Raw genomic sequence first — 23,797 nt, 5'->3', positions numbered from 1 at the left:
GAAGCAGCAAACCATAACATGTAGTTTAGTGAATTCATTGTTTGTTATATATATGTATTTGGTTTATTGACTCTTCAATTGGTGTACTGATTTCTTAGAAATGAAAATATCAATTTACAGTTAAGAAATAAATATTGACAATGTTTGTGCCTTTCTTTTTGATATAACTGTTTATCCGTTCTTATCAATGTTCGTCCTTAAATTAAAACTCTGTTTTAGTTCAAACAAGATCAAGGAAGCGATGACAAAAATAAAATTCACTTTGATCTTGTGACTCTTTATCTACATAGTCAATTAATTGTTTATTTGTTTTTTATAAATTATACATCATATTTATCACGTGTGTAGACAACAGTTCCCATTGCTGATGGAGGTGAGTTAACTGGCAATGTAAGACTTGGTATACAATTTATTGACTATAGATGATACTGACAATCAAACAATGACATCAAATCAGCATAAGACGATAATCAAACAGTCAACGTAGCCTAATGGCTATTTCATCATCATCTTCACTTTCTACAACACCATGGTTCAAGTTTCAAATGGCGGTGTCCAAAAATACGTTGCTGGTCTGTCCAGCGGTGGTAACAGCGGCAGGGGCTGAATATGGCGGTGGATGTTTCTTCTTCCAGCTGGGCAGGATGGGCATACTATCTTGTTTATACAGATTTTTCTCGGGCCGCTGTCGAGCTTTAATCTCTTGACACAGAACTTGTTTCTTTTCGATCATCTCCATCATGGTGGCGTCGCCGCAGAGCCATGGCATCTGGAGATTGAACGGACCACAACGTCAGCCTGTCGTCAATCAATATCACTGAATGTGTATGTGCTTTTCTAAGGGCTAAAGGGTTTCGGGTTTACAGGCTCAGAAAGGGTTATGACCAAGTGTTAGGGTTAATGTCCGGTGTCCTTAGTGGTTACCAAAAGGTGCACTGGGAGAAGAGGGGGTGGGTATAAAATACTTAGTGGTTTATTATTTCTTTCGTTATTCATGTTTTGTTAAGAAAAAATATTTTAAAGCGGCATATCTGGTTTAGGGAGGCAAGATGGCGCTATGTTTTTATTATAAAGTTATTCATACGTTCTTAAATAGTAGGAAGAACATAGTTTATTTAGAAGTTGTGACTGTAATAAGTGACTGTCTTTATATAGAGTATTTACTTTAATAAGTAGGTGCAACACAGACAAACAGTTACAGACAGATGTGACTTCAGACTGAAGTTTATTTTCTCAGCTTTATACGTGTGTCACAAAATTATTCATTTTGCAATATTGATTACTGTAAAGGAAAAACGTCAGTTTAAACATGAATTAAATATCGAGATCATTTCAAAGGAGAACAACACAAAAAGTCAGACATTTTGACTCTTTAGATGAATTACATTTGTAATCGTATCTGCGATAACTTTATTTACATTCTTATGACTGATAAAAGATCAAAACAAGAATTAATAAAACTGATATGTAATTTTTTTTAAATGAATATTCAGTAATATATATACATATAAATATGTGTGTGAAAACATCATGTGATGCTTGCAATAGGTGCGTTCAAGTTTGACTTGATCTGTCTGCAGGGGTGGAGGGAGTTTGTTATAAAAAAACACAAAGGTCAGGTCGGACACTTTCTACCAGAGGTGGGACCAAGTCATTTTTTTGCAAGTCCCAAGTAAGTCTCAAGTCTTTGCCCTCAAGTCCCGAGTCAAGTCCCAAGTCAAGACAGGCAAGTCCCGAGTCAAGTCCAAAGTCAAGACTGACAAGTCTCAAGTCAAGTCCAAGTCCTGCAGTTTGAGTTTCGAGTCTTTTCGAGTCCTTTTGATCACTGAGTAATAATATATTTACACAGATCATGTATGCTTTTAAAATCTGTATTTATTTATTTATTAAAACAAGTGCAATTGAAATTACAGAAAAAAATTGTGCCAACATTGCACTTCCCTATTGCACCAGTCATTTTTAACATTTAACTCATATTTTGCAAGAATATTCTTCATTTTAAACCACTCCTACAGAATGAACACATTTGAAAAAACAAGTGCAACTGTAATTATTTGTACAAAAGTGCTAACATTGTATTTTGCATTTTAACTAGTTCCACAGCAGTTTCTGTCCTGTCCTGTGTTTATCTCATCTCATTTATCTCACCCCATATTGTCTGTGTGTGTGTGTACATGTGAGAAACATAACAAATACATAAACATGAACATTTCTGTCTTGTCCTGTGTTTATCTCATCTCATTTATCTTACCTCATATTGTCTGTGTGTGTGTGTACATGTGAGAAACATAACAAATACATGAACATGAACATTTCTGTCCTGTCCTGTGTTTATCTCATCTCATTTATCTCACCTCATATTGTCTGTGTGTGTGTGTACATGTGAGAAACATAACAAATACTTGAACATAACAATGAACAGGGTTGTGCTTTTTATATGTCAGGGCCCTATGCTGAATTGCATTTGCAAAAGACCAAATTGGCCAAAAGTCTGTCAGTCATTTGTGCACGATGTGGACGTAGTATGATTCCACCCAGTGCCGCTGCGAGCCATTTTGGTGCCCTAAGCATAACTCCTCTATGATTACATTAAATAATCATCAATAAGTACAAACAAGAATAGTCAATCTTCTTTAACTTTTTTTGAGCAATTTAATATATCTCTTGTTCTGCCTTTTTTGTGATATACATGGCTAAAAGGTACCTAATATTTCTATAATGAAATAATATCGGCATTATAATTGTAAGCTAATTTATTTAATGACGTTATTGTTGAGGGTTGATTTGTATTTCCGGTTTTAAGTGGGTTGTTGGTAGTGACTCTTATTTTGAAAGGGGGTTTTAAAGGAAGTGGGTGCTGTGATGAGTGAAGTTGTAAAATGAACGGAGAATAAACGGGTGTGCTGTCCCGAGCGCATGACCTGCTCTCGTGTCCTTTGTCGGCTGAAGCCGGACTTATGATACAACCAAACGCTCGGCTACATAAGTATAATAACTATGATCATTTTTCAGTTGCTTTTTTTTGGTGCCCCCTCAGGACTTGGTGCCCGACGCACAGCGCGTAGTGCGCGTTTTGGGAGCGGCGGCGCTGCACACACAGACGCACATAAACACGATGACAGATACAGAGCGCTCCTTAATAACATACTTTTTAATCTTTGTGTTTTGGGGAAAGGAGCAAGTCTTATCAAGTCAAACGGCTCAAGTCCAAGTGAAGTCACGAGTCATTGATTTTGAAGTCCAAGTCGAGTTGCAAGTCTCTTTACATTTTGTCAAGTCGAGTCTAAAGTCATCAAATTCATGACTCGAGTCTGACTCGAGTCCAAGTCATGTGACTCGAGTCCACACCTCTGCTTTCTACTTCTCATCGCGTCAGTGAGACTTGAAGTATTCGGTTTTTCTATTGCAGATCGAACAGATATTTTTGAAACAATGAACAACAAAGTTAACTTAGAACTTTTCTTTTAACAATTCATCAAATCCTATTTGGAGAGATATAAACACATAACTTTTTTGTCTTTACTAATCATCATATTCTAAATAGAAGGTAAGACGCACACTAATCAGGATGCATAGTGTTAAATCAGCATTGCGCAGAGCTGCAACAAGTCGAACGCACCTATTGACTGAACAGAGGAACATGAAACAATAAACCTACAACTCAGTCAGTTTGAAGGGTTTGAAATCAAAGTGGAATGAAAAAAAGATAAATTGTTAACGAGTGAAGATCTCGGTTACAATTCCTTTTTTTTGAGTTGTTAGAGTTGGAAGGAATTTATTCAATAGATTAGAATTTAGATGATTGATTGTTAATGAGATGGGACAGTAGTTTGAAACCATATGATTTGGCATGGTTATATTTAAAATTACATTCTTCAGTGTAAGTTCAGTCATTGTTAAAAATTAAATTGATGTTAGTTTGTTGTTAGGGTTTATGAATTCATAAATACAGTGTAACAGTAAAAGAAAGATTTATTTTAAAGAGAAAATGGTTTTTTTTAACGTATAAATTGGGGAAAACTTGTTTATTTGTTTACTTGTTTACATGTCAGCTCAGAAGTCAGGTTCAGTGTTTTAAGTTCAATGTTGAATGTTGAAGTTGAATCCTGTGAAAAGAAAGTTCTTTATAATAAAACTGCTGCTTAAAGGGTTAGGGTTAGACAGGTGAGACAGACAAGTGAGACAGACAGGTGTCAAACAGACCGGTGAGACAAACAGGTCAGACAGACAGGTGTCAAACAGACAGATGTCAGACAAACAGGTGACACAGACCCCACAGAATCTGCCTGCAGACCTCCACTTCCGGCACTGTCAGGAAAAAAATACAAATAATATTGAGCAACACTTCCTGTCTACGTGCTTTGTTCATTGATTTATAATTTCTTAGCCCAATTAGTAAATGATAAATTATTTAAATGTAGCATAATGATTTTGCCTAATTTGTCTACGTAGCAGGAAACGATGGACGCTATGCTAGTGTAGCCACATATATACATTTTATTAATAAAAGTATCTTATTTATGTACGCTATTTATTTATTTGTCTAAAGATATAAACTCCTTCCTGCAACACCAATTTGTGAAAAACCTAAAGCTCACTGATTCAACAATTGGAGCTTAAGTCTGTCTTTCTCAAAACCCTTCTCATTCATAATTTCCCTTTGAAGAGTAATATGTTATAAGGTTTTATTGCAATAAGCTTCATTCAACTCTGGGTATTTTATATGATACTGTAAGCTGATGTGGCTACTTGTACTGTAAACCTGAGGAGTTTTAATAGAGATTCAGTTCAATGCATATTTTTATGTCAGCACACATTACCAGGAATAATTAGTTAAAACCATAATTTTTCCTTAAAATAATGAGTCTTATAGATGTCATGAGTCTTAACATCCTATAGGCCTCGTTATCATGGTATATACAGGAGGCTTTGTACAGAAGTTACTATTGCAGCGTTATTTCGTCATTTTACTTTTACACTGTACATCATTGGCTTAACTTTATGTATATTGATTGACTTGAGATTGTTTTTAAATTGGCTTCCCTCGTGCATTTTTATTTTATACACTTATTCTCTACAATCATTGATATCACATTAAGTTGTAAGTGTCTTTGCTATTTCTCACTTTGTGCTGCTGAAACACATAAATTCAACCAGGGTGAGGAATCATTAAAAGGCTAATCTTAAAATATACTAATAAATTAGCACTGTGTTCTTCATGCTTAAATCAAAATCAATTATTAAGAGATTTATGAAAAATCTAAATAAAACGCACATAATAAAAACTGCTTTGTGTTGCACTTTATTCAAAACAGCATATCACAACAATTTCCTGTGTAGATTTGTTTAATTGTTGGATCTTCGAACAGATTTCCTTTAGTTGAGAAACATGTGAAAGGGAAACACAACATTTTCATAACGTTTTACAATGCGATTCCTGCATCACTGGTTTCTTCCACCAGTAGATTTCCCACAAGCTGTGCAGTCTCTGCTCTGAACACCAGCGCGTCAGGCAGATCCGCATGTTGGTTCGGTTTCGGGTTACTGCACTAAGCCTTTCTGCAGTCGGGCTCTGTCCTATAGAAGACAGCGAGACAGAAGGGGTTGTCTTTCTAGAGTACAATTGATGAGCTCCTCATACCTTTTTTTCTTGACTGAATTATTGTAACAGTGTCTTTTGAACTGCAGGTTATTCAAAACACTTCCGCTGAGTCCTCTCTCAAACCAAGCATCCTATTACTTAGTTTTACTAGTGACTGAGTCATTTGGGGTTAAAATACATGTGCATTTGTGCCTGAAATATACTAATGTATAAAACTAAACTTGTTCTATCTCTGTGCGATGTAGTCAACAACACAAAAGCCATTGCTTACTCTTGCAGTATAAACAGTTATTTAAAATTATCCACATAACAAAAGCTAAGCCTAGTATAAAACCCCAGGAGATAACGCTACGCACTGTTGGATTGACACTAACTAACTTTTAAACAACAAATAACCTCCATACATGTGTAGCATTTAGTAATTTGTATGATTTATGGCCAATTCATAGTTCTGCGCTGAAGCTATGCAATGGGAACACACAGGGCCTCCACCACTGTGAGCATTCATAGTCGTGCATAGCTGTGTGTGTGCGTCGCTCTTCAATTACACCATCGAAACGCTATCCACACTTTTACAAATTCTCTGTTGTTCTTATTTCCTTTAGCCTTTAACCCTAACCCTAACAATGCCGAGGGTTACAAAGTAGATTGTGTTGGAATCTGGCGAGTCTGCCAGAATTGCGATGTTGTCCAGTGTTTAATCTCAGCTCTAGTGGTCGGGATTGCCTCAACATCTAGTTACATTTTAGGAGAGTGCACGTCAGGGTACGGTTAGGGGCTCTGACTCTGATGTGACACAGAAGCATGAATTGAGCTTTAGTTGTACACTTATTGACAGTGGTAGCTATTTTGACAGAAAACACATTCAAGACCCATTCATTCAACCTTTCGAATTATGCCAATCAGTCACTTACCGCTGAAAACAATGTTGCCTGCGCCGTAAATCATTCCCTTGTTATTTCCTGTCCTGACAGTGGAGGTTTCCTGAGAGCAGGACCTGCGCCAGAAGCGACCTCATTGTGGAGGTTTGCAGGCAGACACCTCTCGACAGACAGGTGAGATGGACAGGTGAGATGGACAGGTGTTATGCAGGTGGGACAGACAGTTGTCAGACAGACAGGTGTACCTGTCTAAGGGCCGGGTGATGCGCTTCGTGCAGGTGACGTTGTAGTGTCGTTCCAGGTGAAGGAACTCCTGACGTCGAGGCTGAACGGCCGAGTTTACAAACAGACTTTGATTCTGCAGATAAAATCATTTCACATTAATAACCACAAACAGAGAAGCCTCCACCTGACCTTCACCTGACCTTCACCTGACCTTCACCTGACTTTAACCTGGCCTTCCCCTGACTTTCATCTTGACTTCACCTGACTTTAACCTGACCTTCACCTGATCTTCAACTGACCTTCACCTGACCTTCACCTGACTTTAACCTGACTTTCATCTGGCCTTCACCTGACCTTCACCTGACCGTCACCTGACCTTCACCTGATCTTCACCTGACCTTCACCTGACTTTCACCTGACCTTCACCTGATGGTCACTTGACGTTTACCTAACACCAACACCCCACTCACCAAGAATTAAAAAAGAATGTGAAGGTACCCAAAAATAATTCAACATACAGAAACAAATCAAATGAAATGAATGTATAAATAAATAATCATTTTTTAGATATATAGGAAGAAAAATACCATAGGAAGGATGTTCAAGGGTTAACCATAACCCTCCAAAGAAAATTGGATCCATTAAAAAAAAATTTATAAGAATTATATGCTGCCATTTTTCAAGGATTAGCAGCACATCCTCTCAAGGAATATTTCATCCTTTCAACTGTAGAGAAGGACATTAGATCACACAGCCTGGATGTGGCAGAAGGAGGATTTGGGTTTTCTGAGTGTAACAAAATGCTTCTACGAGAAATGAATGAAGCTAAAGCAACAACATCAGTGTGTCTCTTAGAGAAGCGGACTAGTATAAGTGGTACCAGTCCGTTTGACAAAGGAGCTGTCATGGGGCTGGGCTCTAGGGATACTAAGGACTTAATGACTTCAAAAAGTAAGACCAGGAAAAAAAACATATTGTGTGATCGGCCAGGAATGAGCCACATCTACTGAAAGTATTATTAGTGTATAAAAACATGTTTAGCCTGGTGTTATTCAAATGAATCCTAAGCACAACTTTTAACTGACTTAGACTCAAACAAGCACAGGAACATGGGGTGTTGACCCTCAAGTTCTTTCTCCTACAAACCCCTAACCTCCACACGAGAGACCAGACTCAAAGATGATATAAGCTCATATATAGTTGAGATCAAACCAAATCTCTCAGGGAGCGAAAGTCCCATAAAATCCAGAGAATCTATTGAATGCTGAGGAAAAGATGTTAAGTTGGCAAGTTAAAAATCTGAGAAACGAGTCAGACCTTTCTCCCTCCACAGAGTAAAAGCTTTATCTAACTTAAAAGAAAGAAACAGGTGAAGGTAACAAATAGGGATATATGGGGAGGTGGTGGAAAGATTGAAATGCTACCTTCATTGTTCCCAGATTTTTAAAGAAGAAAGTACTTCTGAGATTCTAATGTAACAGAAACAACAGTCGGCAAGAGCTAACCCTAACCCTAACCCTTATCCATAAATCCAGGTTAGAGAAGTTGCACAAGGCCCAAATTGTTACTATATTGACTGCACAATAATAGAACAACAGATTAAGCAAGGCCCCCATTTATGTCCCTACTTTTCAGCACTGCTCCATAAGCTTTCTGTTTCTTATCAGCACAGGTAAATTAAAAATATCATTATCGGACGTATGACCTGATGTTCACCTGTGAGGAGCCTTTTCTGATTACACTCAAAATACAGCTGAACCGAATAAAAAAGGAGACTAGAAATAGAGATCAAAATAGAAGTGATGAACTGCCATCTGATTAGTGAAGGCTGTCTGTATCCTGAGGTGCTGAGGATTACTGACCTCCTCCGACTCCCCCTCCAGACAGCATCATGGTGGGGCTGACAGACGACCTGCCCATCCTGCTCAAATGTGGACTGGATGGTCGCTCTTTGTCTTTACTGTCACATCGAGGCAGAGACCTGTATTCTACAGACACACAACAAAAACAATTGTTGTGTTATAAAGACACAATTCCACCTTCAGACTCACATATTTGTCCAAGAAAACACAGACACTAAATACTAGAGACAAAGAAGTAACTCTGAATAAAGAACATTAAAGACGGGAAGACTTTGATTAAATAATAAAGATTTTACTTCGTATTAATTGTTTGTTAAAACTACTTATGAAGATCCTGAACATGAAAGTTTTAACATAGAAAAGAGCAGCACCTGCAGCAAATAATATAATAATAACTGGAACTGCAACAAGGAATGAAGTGGCCCTGAGGGCCCAGCTAACATGCTGCAGCACGTCCGTGCATCATGGCTGTCTACCTGTTGGGCGGGGTTAAGAGCGGCAAGACGACTTCCTCTAGAAAATCTCAGTTTTGTCCTAAAAGCTAATTAATTTATAAAAGAAAAAGAATTGGAGCAATTTAAATAGTAAAAATAGGTCCAAAATATAAGTACTTTGGACCTATAATAATAATATTATCTTCAGATAGTATTCATGTGAAACTGAACATGCTTGAGCTTGCTTGTATTTCTTGAAGACATTTCTCTTTCTTCAGTTCAGTCTAACCCAGCGACTCTCAACACAGTTACAGACTTACAAAGGTTTAATATCTGAAACCTCCAATTATTCATTCTAACTGAGGAAGATGAAATGCAGTGGCGGCTGGCCACTAGAGGGTGCTACGGTGCCACTTTCCCTGGTGGAAAGGTTTTTTTTGGATTTACAATAATAATTTATATTAAGCATGTGTGTGTTTAAAATGCACAATAGTGTTTAATATATAAAAATACAAATACATTTGTTTGGCGAAAAATTTGCTGTTGATCCCCTCTCTTTCTGTAGCTCCTTTGGTGCGATAGTCCACAATATTTCACAAATATTCAGATAGATAGAAAGATAGATTATTGATCCCAAGAGAAATTTAGGGTATCCAGTAACATACAAAACAGTCAAACAAAGGAGCAAAGGCATACATAAAAATGTATCTGAGTTGTGCATTTAACTACCATAGCCTCTAAATTATGGTAAAGCAGATGTTTAAGTGTATTTAAAAAGTGAAAAGAATGCACAAATTAAACTTCATATATATAACACGAGAGATCGAAAAAATATAAAATCAAATATAGACAAACATGGGCAGTAATGGTGACAGTCAGCCTGATGACACGGTTAATGTGTTAGACACTCGTTTGCCGTCTCTTAGAGGAGTTGTACAGTTGTATGTTAGGGGGAGGAAAGACCTCCTCTGTCTGTTGAGCAAGACTGAGAACACTGACACTGCGTGTGCTTCTCTGCCCAGTCAGTGTGCTGTGCAAGAGTGGTCTGTATAATGTCCTTAATGTCCAGACATTTGTTTAGGGTCCTTCTTTCTGCCACTGATGAGGGAATCCAGCTCCGTGCCCACCACAAAGCCAAGAGGGTGCTTTCAACAACTGACTGTTAAAATATCGGCAGCAGTTTCCTGCAGCTGTTAAAGACCCCAGCCTCCTTAGGAAATAGAGCCGGCTCTGCCCCTTTCTGAGCAGTGTTTATAGAGCAGTCCAGTCTATCATCCAGCTGCAGTCTTAGGTATTTACAGGTCCTGACCACCTCAACAACAGCCCCCTCAATCAGGACTGGCTGCAGATGTTGCCTGATACTCCACCACACTCCTGTATTTTCCTTTTGGTCCGTCCCTGATACATTCATCTGAGGACTTCTGCATGTGGCATGACTCAGAGCAGTGTTTCAACTCTAAGGTGTAGAGGGGGAACAAGACCACCAGTGCTACTGAAAACAGTCTGAGAGATGCAGTCCCTCAGCTTGACATAGAAAGGTAGTGAGTAATCCAAGTTACCATGTGTGGGTCCTCATTGGTGTCAGCTTGTCTGTAGGAGAGGCTGGATGGTGTTGAAGGCGCTGGAGAAATCATAAAATAAAATCCTCACAGCATCACTCCCTTGTCCAGGTGAGAGTAAGCCCTGTGCAGCAGAAAGAGGATGGCCTCCTCCACACTCACTTTGTCCTGGTATGCAAACCTCAGTAGGTGGAGTACATGGCAGACTTGGGGTCTGAGGAGATGGAGCATAAACTGCTCCAAGGTTTTCACTATCCGTGGTGTTAAAGCACGGATACATTAACTTCAAAAACAGGCCCGATTATCCTCTAGTGTGTAGAGGCTCTAAATAAACACAAGCAAGTCCAGCTCCACAGATACACTTGTACAACATCTGAAGATACCACGACCTGGATAATAATAATAATAATAATAATAATAATAATAATAATAATGGATCCTTAATCGCGTTGGCGTCAGATAATGGTGGTGGACCAGGACCGAGGTGGCAGCTGGTGATGGATCCTAACTGGCGGCAGTGGACAATGACTGTGGACTATAGTGGACTCCTGACTCTTGAGGGTTAAGGACAGAGGATGTCTCACCATGTCAAAGCCCTATGAGACAAACTGTGATTTGTGAATATGGGCTTTACAAATACAATTTGATTGATTGATTGATTGCTAATAATAATAATAATAATAATAATAATAATAATAAGCTTATTTATATAGCAAGAACATCAAGGAAACAAACTGCAGTTTGAGTTGGTTAGGGGTATTTAAGGTGTCTATGGGAAGTTTGCATTTGATATAAATTGAGAAGCCTGATGATTCCAAACCATGTTTGGTACAAAGTTCTTACCTTCACCCTCTCTGCTCTTCCTGCTTCCTGAACTCCTCTTCACCATCTGTCTACCTGACGTAAACACATTGTTAAGTTCGTCCGATGGGCTTGTTGGAGTCCTTATTGAAACATTCTGCATGGAACCGTGGCTGGAGGAGGAGTTACTAAGTTTCGATCTGCTTCCCCCTGCTTTGTGTGAGGATGATGAAGACGAAGAGCGAGGTATACTTCCACCAGTTATCAATGTGTCATATGGCGGTGGCCTCTTCAGGCTCAGAGGGGTCAAAGAGCGACCCATGCTGACCGGAGATGGACATGCTGATTGGCTACGGGGGTAACCATGACCATCTTGGGCCGAGCCGGATGACTTGTAGAAGTTTGACGGGAGAGGAGGAGCTGATGATCGACCAGAGGATGTGATGGTGTGGTTGGAGGAGATGTCTCTGTCTCGATCTCTGTCTTTGCGATGGTGGCTTGATTTCTGAGGGGATTCAGGACCACTTGATTTGCTGAATGAGACTTGTTCTATCATGGGAAGCCGGGTAACATCTAATGGTGTAAGGGGAGACTCATCAGAGTTGGGGGAGCACTGAGCTGGGGCAGGGGGGAAGACGAGTAAGGGTGGACGATGTGTCAGGAGATTCGGGAAGGGTGGAGGAATGTCGCAGAAAGATTCTTGGGACCAGGCATCAGGATCCATGATGACAGAGGGAGTGTCCTGCCCACAGTCCTCCAACATCGGATATTTCATCTCCTCATATACAGACTCACTCTGATCATCCTCCACCACTTCCTGCCCTTTCAAATCGCGCAGGATATTTCCCACCATCTCAATATAAACTGGCTCATCGTCATCCATGTCCCTGGATACTGGACTCTGACTCTGGGATGAAGATTCACACCACCTCAAAGAAGACTTCTTTTTGCCGTGGTTATGGATGTAGGACTCGTCAAAGGAGGTGCTGAGTTGAGTGTTTGGGTTCCTCTTAGGTTTAGGTGGAGGCATCTTCTTGTAGTCATCAGAGAAGACAGGGCATTGAGCTGCAGAAGGATGTGCACAAGAGAAATTTACAACAGGTCCTCTGTGACTTCTTGCTAATGTTGGACTTGTACCACCATCAAAAATAACAGACAGGTTGATATTGATCAAACCAGCAAATGATGAGAAAATTTCAATTCAATTTTATTTGGATAGCGCCAAATCATAATATACATTATCTAAAGGCACTTTACATATAAGGTCAGGACATTAAAATCGTTTTTAGTTTAGAGAACCAACATTTCCCACAATGATCAGCACTTTGTGACTGTGGAGGAGAAAACTCTTTCTATTTCATCATTTAGTCTGAAAACAATCATCATCATCATTTAAACTCTAAATTTAAACTGTATGAATAAGTCAGAGGGTTCCTCACCCTCCAGCTGCTCCATCATCTCTTTGGTCTCTTGTTGATCTCTCCTGATGAGTCCAGAGCCTCCATTCACCATCTCAGAGCTGCTACTCAGTTTGGTGTTGGGGTCTCTCCTCGGTTTGGGTGGGGGTTGTTTTCGGTTGTGGTTGGACTCGTCCTCTCCTCCGCCCACAGAGTGGAGGGACTGGGATCGGACTGTGAAGCCCTGACTTGGAGGGGGTAATCGGTCTTGTGGTGCTGGCATGGTCATGAAACCCATCCTGAAATGTCGTCCAGAGTATGACACGTCTGTTGCCATCGCAACATCTTCGCCAATCCTGAGTGGATGAATGATTGGTCAAACTATCATGATCCATTTACACCAATGAGGAAATAAAAGCATGCATCATGCTGAAACAAAATCATTACTATCATTCAAATTTACAGCTCACTGAGGATCACTACACTCTCTGAATAGTTACGTTGTCATTAAGTAGCTGTCTACTGATGATCGTCATTTACATTTGTTAACACAGAAATATGAGCTGAGACTAAGATCTTGAGTTTGATGTGTTTTTGTATTTTCTACCTCTTGATGGTTTCTTGCTGCCATCTCTTCTTCTGGTGTTTTTCCTGCAGGTAGGTCCAGTTGGTCTGATTACGAATGCGGTCACTTTCTCTGGCAATATCCGAGGCATTTTGTATCACCAAGCCATCGTAGGTTCGAAGTCCACAGTCCTCCACATACTGGAAAAACCTGGTGATGGAAGGCACCTCCTGCTGAGATGTCATGACGTCAAAGACCTGACAGGGCGATCAGGAAAACCGAGAGACTGTTAGTTTCTGATTGAGTTACAGCACAGTTAGTTCGGGGGACACCTTAAGTGTCAGGAGGAGCACAGGGTAGGGAGAGAGTTCCCAACCCTGCTCAGAGCACCTTATGACTTGACCTTCACCACACAAAGAAATTCATAATACAACAAGAGGTTTAGGGATTGTTAGGGGCAGTGTGAGTTCATGGTTCATTTTTATGAGAACCATGAACTCTACACGACTTAATGACAAAAATGAATTTGAACGGTGAACACGTTCATATTTTCTGAGGTCTAGCTAAAACGAAGCAAGTTGCCGGCAGCAGAGCATGAGTGGCAGTGTAGCTGAGCAGGGATCAGTGAGGAGGTGGTCGTATTTAAAGGGACCTCTTTCGTGAAAGAATGCGCTGTGATTGGTGGGTGACTGATGAGCACCCATAAACCTATCAGTATCTGACAGCATAGGACAACTGAGCATATGACTCATTATCTTGCATGAACCTGAAGTGGGAACCAAACATCAACACAATCATCAAGAAGGCCCAGCAGAGGAGGTACTTCCTGCTCCAGCTTAGGAAGCACAACCTGCCTCAGGAGCTGCTGATCCGGTTCTACACTGCAGTCATCGAGTCTGTTCTGTGCACATCCATAACTGTCTGGTTTGGATCGGCCACCAAACTGGATAAGAACAGACTCCAACGAACAGTCAGTTCTGCGGGAAAGATCATCGGTGCCAACCTGCCCACCATCCAGGACCCTGCTGACCCCTCTCACCCTGGACACAACCTATTCAACTCCTCCCCTCTGGGAGGCGCTACAGATCTCTGTTCACCAAAACCTCAAGACACTAAAACAGTTTCTTCCCCCTCGCCATCTCACTTCTGAACAGCCAACCCAGTGTGGCCCTGTGCGATAACCCTAGATCTTTATAATATCCACTGTACAATTACTCCCGCAATTATAATTATATTTGATTATATTTATTTATTTTACCCGTACTGTATAAGCCATAATCATCATACCGTTTAAATATTTATTCCTGCACTTCTTTTCTTTCTTTTCTTAGACCGTCGCACTTTTGTATTGTGTTGTGATGTGTATTCTATGTAAGCACACTGAGAGCCACTTTACTTTACCATGTCAAATTCCTTGTTTGTGAAAATTTACTTGAACAATAAAACCTGATTCTGATTCCGAATTAACACGATGCTTCATATGGTGAGTGTTTCATTAAGTGTTTATCTGTATTTCTGTAGAATCAGGTACAAAACAAGATGTCTGACGAGACACAGGCCTCCTGTGCCTGGTGGAAATTCTTTTCAGGTCTGAATTGAATCCCTGGAGTTGCTGCAAACGGGATGTGTGTGCAACAGTGAGTTTTGTATTTCCTGTGTTTATAATAATGTTTCTGAGTTCAGCTTTAATGGCTCTCAAGTGAACTTGATGTGATTGATGGAGTATTTATTAATTTATGAATTTATTGAAATGTTGTTTTGCAAATGACTTAGTGAAAGATTGATTGAAAAAACATACCTCTAAAAATCTAATTCTGTCTCCCTGTATCTCAGTGATGCCCCTCCCCCAGCTCTCTCGCTCTCTCATCCTTCCTCTAAAAATGGAACAGGGAGTCAGCTGATCGTAACCTAGCAACAACAGCATCTCTTAGAGGAGTATGATGTAATGTCTTCTGGGAGAGTGGAGGAGAAGAGAAGGTTTGGTCCCTTTATTAGACCAATACCAGCAAGAAATCATTTCTGAGGAAAACAGAAAATGTTAAAGACAAGGTATTGCTGCTTCATTTGGACTTTTATCTGCCTATGTAATACCTATATTCATATTATTTAATTTAATTTAATAATGCCCACTCCTTCACCCTGTAAACTGCTACTTCATTTGACTTTGACTTGACTATGTTATATTTATACATATATTCATATTCATATTATTTAATTTAATATTCCATTCACCCTGTAAACTACTGCTTCACTTGACTACATTATATGTTACGATGTGATGTTATATGTTATGTTAGATAGCATGTTGTTTTTTTTCTATCCTCTGAATAGTCACCATGTACATTCTGCTCCCGAATCATGCAAATACACTTACTTCACATATACTTATCTTATTTAATATTCCCCACTTCTTCATCCTGAAAACTGTTGCTTCATTTGAATTTATTTGACTATGTTATATGTTATACATATATTCATATTATTTTATTTAATATTCCCCACTCCTTCACCCTGTAAACTGCTGCTTCATTTAACTTTGACTTTAATTTGACTATGTTATATGTTATACATATATTCATATTACTTAATTTAATATTCACTTGACTGTGTTATATGTTATATGTTATATGTTACAATGTTATGTTATATGTTATGTTACATAGTATGTTATTTTTTTTTTCATTTTGTAAAGTCGCCTACTGCGTAGATGTTTGCCTGCCATGTCATAAGAGTTTCACTGCTCCGATGACACTGTCATTGGTGCATGTGACAATAAACTTTGATTTGATTTGATTTGATCATTAGAACTGAATACTCAGCTCTCCATCTTCATCCCCAGAACATAAATTCCCCGACACCCATGTCGCTGAAAGTCTGTATCTTGTCCATAACTTTGTAGAAGTTGGTACAGCGGTGGATCCTGAAGGGAGTCAGTAAGCACGGACTCAGGGCGTCTCACATTAAAGTGAGTTTGTTCCTCCGCTGAATTAGTCTCCTCCCTTCTTAATTCCACAGATTTATGTATCTTCTGGTTACGCAGCGCTCCCTTGCTGCTGGCCCAGATTCCCCTGAGGTTTGGTGGCGGTGACACATACTTGACTCTCAGTTAAACTTTCAAGTGAACTTGATGTGATTGATGGAGTATTTATGAATAAATGAATTTATTGAAATGTTGTTTTGCAAATGACTTAGTGAAAGATTGATTGAAAAAAACCTACCTAGCAGCCCCTCCATCACCGGCACAGTCTCCACACTGCCATTTTTTTTAAGCTGCTTCTGGTTTGCCAGCCAAATCCCCAGGATAAAGTTCAGCATATTATGTATATTTTTCTTTTTTGACAAATATTTGGTACCAAAAACAAACCTAACCATGAAACAACTGTTTTTAGGGTCCAAGCCCGAGGCATTGAACAAATATATATTCAAGTATCTCTGTTTGAGAGCAGAAACCAGCTCCGGATCGTGTTTTTAGTTTGCAGTGGACGATGTGTAAACTTTCTGATGTCCGGATGTCGATGTGGAGCTGGTTCCACCGCTCAGGAGCCAGGACAGGAAACAGTTGTGATGTTTTGTTTACCAGTGAGGGAGCCACGAGCCGATTGGCCGAAGCAGAGCGGAGTCGAGCTGGGGTGTAACGTTTGGCCAGATCTTGGAAGTAGACTGGACCTGATCCATTCACAGCACGGTACGGAAGTACTAATATTTTTAACCGCATGTTGGCAGCCACTGGTAACCAGTGAAGAGAGCGGAGGAGCGGAGTAGTGTGAGAGAATTTAATTTAAAGACCAGCGGAGCTGCTGGTTTCTGGATGAGCTGCAGAGGTTGGATGGCAGTGGCAGGTAGAACTGCCAGGAGGGGGAGGATGGGGGGTGGGGGGGGAGCAGTAGTCTAGGTGTGAGATGACCAGGGCCTAGACCTGTGTTCCTCACTGGTCAGGGTTAGATTTGACCCTGGACAGGATTCGATTTTAGACTGGGTGGAGACAGTTGCTCATGTTACTCTGTTAGTGTTTGTACATTGTTTCACCCTCTGGTCTCTTGATGCATCAAGTCAACATTAAAACCTTCTGCATGAGACATCAGCTGCTGCCTGAGTTCTCCTTACGCCAGATTCCAGGAAATGTCCATAACAGATAAACTGTCCTGTGTCTTCAAAATGGCCAGAGATCTAATGCATTTATCTGCGTCTTCAATATAGTTTTCATCCAGAAGGTTATATATATTTATGAATGTTTCAGCAGTGGATACACTGTCTGACTCTGAGTCGTCTTCCATTTCTTCATACGACTGTTTGACAGACTCTGTCCCTCATTGGTGTTCACATGTGATCCATGGCTGCAGCATCTGAGGATGCTGCTTTCTCAACCTGTTCTTCTGCCTGTCAATGTTCAGCAGCCGCAGACTGAGAGCTGCAGGAGTTCTCTGCAGCCTTAAACTGACTCTGACCCTCAGTGTCCTTGTATCATTCTCAGCTGCAGCATCAGAGACAAACACAGCGTCTGTCCAATCCCTCCTCCAGAGATCACAGAAAAAAACACTGATCTCACAGGATTCAGACACAAAAACAATGTTAAGTAAAAAACTTTCAATAAGATTGATCAGATTGATTAGCAGTGGTGGTGTGTGATAACATGTGTGTGTGTGGGGGGGGGGAGGGGGGTATAAACAAACTGAAGCCTGATTGAACAAACACAACACACAACATGTCCTGCAGCCTTCATCAAAAAAAATTTTACCACAAAGCAAGAGCCGCCTACTATTCAAAACTAATAGAAGAGAATAAAACAACCCCAGGTTTCTCTTCAGCACTGTAGCCAGGCTGACAGAGAGTCACACCTCCACCGAACCCAGTATTCCTCCATCCCTAAATAGCAATATCTTTATGACCTTTTTTAATGATAAAATTCAAACTATTAGAAATAAAATCAACCATCTCCTGCCCTCAATTGGCACTAATACCCTCCCAACAACAGAGATCTCAGAAACGGCTGAGAATCCTACCCATTACTTAGACAGCTTCTCTCTGATCACCCATGATCAGTTTACCAAATTAATCTCAGGTTCTAAACCAACAACCTGTATCTTAGATCCCATTCCTACCAAATTACTTAAAGAAATTCTGCCCCTAATTGATAGTTCGTTACTTAACATTATCAATCTGTCATTATCATCAGGTTATGTACCACAGTCTTTTAAAATAGCTGTCATCAAACCCCTACTCAAAAAAACCACCCTAGACCCAGAGGTTTTAGCCAATTACAGGCCAATATCTAATCTCCCCTTCATTTCTAAAATCTTAGAAAAAGATGTAGCCAATCAGCTGTCTGAGTTTCTCCAGGAAAATAATATATATGAAGACTTTCAATCGGGGTTTAGAGCCAATCACAGTACAGAGACTGCCTTGGCAGAAGTCACTAATGACCTTTTAATAGCCTCAGATCAGGGACTTGTGTCTGTCCTCGTTCTGTTAGATATCAGTGCAGCATTCGACACAATTGACCATCAAATTTTATTACAAAGACTGAAACAGTTAATTAACATTAATGGAACCGCCCTTAACTGGTTTAAATCGTATTTTTCTGATCGCTCCCAATTCGTGCAAATTAATGATGAGTCATCTGTGCGCACCAAAGTTAACCATAGTGTTCCCCAGGGCTCTGTGCTCGGCCCAACTTTATTCTCATTATATATGCTTCCACTAGGAAACATTATCAGGACACACTCTGTAAATTTCCACTGCTATGCGGATGACACCCAATTATACTTATCAATAAAACCTGAACAAAGTAATCAATTAACTAAACTTCGAACATGTCTCAAGGACAAAAAAAACTTGGATGACCCGTGAGTTTCTCTTATTAAACTCAGACAAAACAGAGGTTATAATACTTGGCCCCAAACACCTTAGAGATGCATTATCTAATGATATAGCTGCGCTAGACGACATTGCCCTTGCTCCCAATGAAACAGTCAGGAACTTGGGAGTGATCTTCGATCCTGATTTATCCTTTAATAGTCACTTAAAACAAATTTCTAGAACCGCCTTTTTCCACTTGCGTAATATTTCAAAAATCAGTCATGTCCTTTCACAAAAAGATGCAGAAAAACTAGTCCACGCCTTTGTTACATCGAGACTGGACTATTGTAATTCATTATTATCAGGCTCCAGCAGGAAGTCGTTAAAGACTCTACAGCTTGTCCAAAATGCCGCAGCACATGTCCTGACGAGAACAAAGAGAAGAGAGCACATTTCTCCTGTGTTAGCATCGCTACACTGGCTTCCAGTTAAATCTAGAATCGAATTTAAAATTCTCCTCCTCACCTTCACGGCCCTTAATAATATAGATCCTTTTACCTTAAAGAGCTGTTAGTACCTTATAAACCCACTAGAGCACTCCGCTCCCAGAATTCAGGCTGTCGTCCCTAAAGTCTCTAAAAGTAGAGCAGGAGCCAGAGCTTTCAGCCATCAAGCTCCTCTGCTGTGGAATCATCTACCACTTTCAGTTCGGGAGGCAGACACCATCTGTTCGTTTAAGAGTAGACTCAAAACCTTCCTTTTTGATAAAGCTTATAGTTAGAGCTGGTCCAGTCTTAGACCTGCTCTTAGCTCTGCTGCTGTAGGTCTAGAAGGTCGATAACATCAACTGGCGCTATGCATTGATTAGTGCGGCAGAATGTAACTTGTCCTGTGTTCTAAAATAGGAAGCGTTTAGTCTAAAAAGGCATAGAGGTAATGATGTCTGATCTACTGAGTGGATCACATGGTTTTCATCGTTCTACCATACAAACCAGTAGCCAGTCAGATTTACCTTGAGCCTCAGTGTAGCTTCAGGTTCGGCCTGTTTCATTGATTACAAGTCAAACACACCTGATGGTGCAAAGGGACTTTATGACCCATGACACACGGAGCTTCTCTTTCCAGCTTCTCCTTCCTCTTCTTCATCCCTATCACATCACAGTAATTCAGATCTCATCAGTACATGTTTCTGACCCTTGACCTCTTCCCCAAGTCCCTTTGCCTTATCGCCCGCAGATCCAGGGCCTCTGTGGCCGCACCATCATGGATTGGGATTTGTGGATGGCGTATCAGAGGTTGCGGTGATGGATCCAGTTTGGTGGATTCTATATCGTGTGGGCTGATCTTAGTGGTAATGGAGGATCCTTTATCGTGTTGGCATCAGATAATGGTGGTGGACCAGGACCGAGGTGGTGGCTCATGATGGATCCTAACTGGCGGCAGTGGACAATGACTGTGGACTATAGTGGATCTGATCTGGATGGTGGATCATGATGTTGCTGGATGCTGACCATAGACTATGATGCATCAGGACTGTTTGACATATAGTGTTGAAGTTATCCTTCAAGATGTCTACCCTCATCAATGCTGCTAACAACTTTAATCTTGATGATGTTTTCTTCACTTGACATCTGTTGACTTGTGTCCGTCCTGGGAGACGGGTCCTCACATGTGTCTCTGAGGTTTCTATGTTTTTTTACCTGTTAAAATGTTTTTAGTAGTTTGTCCTGACTCTTGTTGATGATTAAGGACAGAAGATGTCACACCATGTTAAAGCCCTTTGAAACGAATTGTGATTTGTGAATATGGGCTATACAAATAGAATTTGATTGATTGATTGATTGACTGTGGCAACATTCATGCTGTTATATTTCAGAGAGATGTTTCAGGTCTCGCATCCACGTCGTTATCCACTGTACTTCCGTGCCGTTTCTTTGAAACAGCAAACAGGTGAAGCAGTAGAAGACATTAACACCACATTCAGTTGTCACGTCTGTTTCTCAGAACAAGAGCGAGTGTAAACTCGTCTTCATCACTTGCTGCTGAATCTGTAAACCAGGTCGGACCATGATTCTTTATCCTGTTTAATTCACGTTGGAGTGTGTTTGCAAAGAAATCCGCGGATCTAGCACAGTTCCACCTGAAGTCCAGTGTTGTGCATGAACGAACGCAAAAGAACGCGTTCATTAACGGTGAACTGAACGCACCTCAATGACAAATAATGAATTTGAACGGTGAACACGTTCATATTTCAGCGTCCTCGCTTATAGACGACAGGAAACTTCTCTCTTTATGTGTAACTTTATTAAAGTCCAGCGAACACAACACACTTCTTGTTGTAACTCCGACACTCCTGTCATCCACCACTGTGTTCTTCACTCCCCTTCCTCATTCACCCTTGACATGCCAACTCATCAGCCAATGAGAGCCTGTCATGCCAGGTAACTCTCCAGCCATTGGTCTAGAACTGTCACTTGCCCCACCCCGACTGGTTCACTGACCCTCTGGAAATCCCAATACTTGTTGACATGGTGTAGTTAGCTGAACATAAGTCATAACAAACAAATAGCAGTCAAACAGAACACAAACCTAACTACCAGTCCGTTACAATATTATCTGAGGTCTAGCTAAAACGTTACGGAATGTTTTCCATCTCCTAAGGAGAGACGCTGTCTAAATCGTTGCTCAGTGCCCGTGAAATGTCTGCGATGTAGCCTAACTTGAACCGAGTAACTCGACTTCGCACTATGTTACCCATGATTCATCGCACACACACATGCACACCAAACAAGCAACGTATTCCAAGTGTTTTCTTCTCTGGCCAGTGTCTCGGCTCCGAGCCGTAGTCTGGAGTTCGGCTCACGGGTTATCTTGGCTCGCTGACTGGCCGGTAACCAGCCGTCCGGACCGCTCCGTGAAGAAGGAGGAGGAGATGTTTCTTTACTTGGAATGCGGCCACTTTATTTCTCGGATATACAGCAAGAGCAACACTTGCATCACCTCTAGGTGGTCCGTCACTTCTCGTTATAAACACACTTTTAACGTCTCTTCCCACAATACCCAGGTGCACTACGTCACACACTACAAACTTTCCTTAAAGGGGCAGGCCCTACCTGCAACACAACAGCTCTGGTCTCTTACAAAAATGGCTCACTTTGCACCTTAAACTATGAAATGAACTGAACTATGAACTAGTTCAGAATTTAAATGGTGAACTATGAACGTGAACTATTCATGTTTACTTGTGTGAACTGAACTTTGAACTAGTTCAGGAGAGGTGTGAACTTGCACAACACCGCTGAAGTCTCATATCTTTACCAGTCAGCCCACAGAACTAACTCAGTGACATTGGACGTATAGAGACAGTGTCGAGGGTCGACCAATCACATTAGATTAAAAAAAAACATAAATCAATACGCATTGGCTGAAAATAAAAGTGGGAGTGTATCTTTGAGATGAATACAGCTTTTTCAAAATAAGAGCCCAGCTTTAATCTGTAAATTTGCCCTGGAGTCTGATTCAAAATGGCGGCCACGTTGGTTCAGATTTGAATTGAACTGCCTTTATTGACAGGATCAGATTTGATGACAAACACAGAAAAGGATGAAATCAAAATAAAACAACAGAAGGAAGATTCAAAGCTTACCAAAGTATCAGAGACGATTCAGACTCCATCCATCCCTTCATCCATCCCCTCTTCTCTCCCTCACTCTTTTAGTCCTCCCTCCAAAGAATCAAAGATGAAGAGATAAATATTTCCGTCACCCTCACAGATCGCTGATGAAGCAACGATTCACTGCAGCAACATTCATCCACCACCTCCTTTCACCACCTCTGTTCTTCCTCTCCTCCAGTAGTCTTCTCCTCCTCTCCTTTTTCCATCCTCCTCGTCTCCTTCTCCTCTCTCCTCTGTCCTACGATCATATGTCCTCGCAGCTATAAGAATCGCTCACACACTGAAACCACGGCAACCATGCAGCATCCTCCCACTGCTGCTGAGAGGGATGGAGGGATGGAGGGAGGGAGGGGAGGGTGGGGGGATGAAACGTCACCAAAAAGAAAAGGAGCGGCCATGTTGTTCGTGTGTGAACAGATGAGTTGTTGGTTGCCCTCGCTCACATTCTGCTGATGATGACATCATCTGGCATGATGTCACATGATGTTTTGTCACCATGACATCATGGGATGACACAATTGTCAGATGTTAAATCTGCAGAGATGATTTTGACCACTAGAGGCAGAGTGTCCAGGATGTGATGCCGATGAGAAAATAAAGTCCTGACATCAGCAAGACTTTTATTATGTAAAATTAGAAAGTCAAGCAGGTGATCATGTGACATCTGACCTCAGTTAACGTTCATCATCGTCCCAGGTGACGTCACATGACCTCCATTCGTGCTCAAGTGGTGTTCCATATCTCTCCTCTGTGTGTGTGTGTGTGTGTGTGTGGGACATCAGCATGACTATCCAATCACGTGTCTCTGTGGCCATGTGACTTGCTGTGTGCTGTTGTGTGATTATATAATTCAATATGAGCTGCTGTTTATTCTTTTGTTTTCTTTCGTTCTTTACTCTCGTTTCTTTGGGTTAGGGTTAGGTTCTGGATTTGATTGTTTTCATCGTTTATTCATTTAACTTATGAATTTGTTAAAGCATTAAATATTTCTAAGAGTTG

General features: G+C 40.7%; 1 protein-coding gene across 1 annotated transcript; it reads right to left on the bottom strand.

Moving 5' to 3' along the window:
• Window positions 1–391: 391 nt before the first annotated feature.
• nyap2a (neuronal tyrosine-phosphorylated phosphoinositide-3-kinase adaptor 2a) lies at window positions 392–23,092 on the bottom strand. Its single transcript, XM_062386814.1, has 7 exons — window positions 22,769–23,092; window positions 13,369–13,583; window positions 12,804–13,117; window positions 11,407–12,429; window positions 8,571–8,696; window positions 6,729–6,841; window positions 392–769 (listed from the first exon to the last, which is right to left on the bottom strand). Exons 2-7 carry the CDS (start codon window positions 13,569–13,571, stop codon window positions 542–544), a joined length of 2,007 nt encoding a protein of 668 aa, XP_062242798.1. The 5' UTR covers window positions 13,572–13,583; window positions 22,769–23,092; the 3' UTR covers window positions 392–541.
• Between the last annotated feature and the right edge of the window lie 705 nt (window positions 23,093–23,797).

This window comes from Platichthys flesus, chromosome 4 (assembly GCF_949316205.1).
Source record: "Platichthys flesus chromosome 4, fPlaFle2.1, whole genome shotgun sequence".
Taxonomy (NCBI): Eukaryota; Metazoa; Chordata; class Actinopteri; order Pleuronectiformes; family Pleuronectidae; genus Platichthys; species Platichthys flesus.
This window is presented reverse-complemented; position numbering and strand designations above follow the sequence as displayed.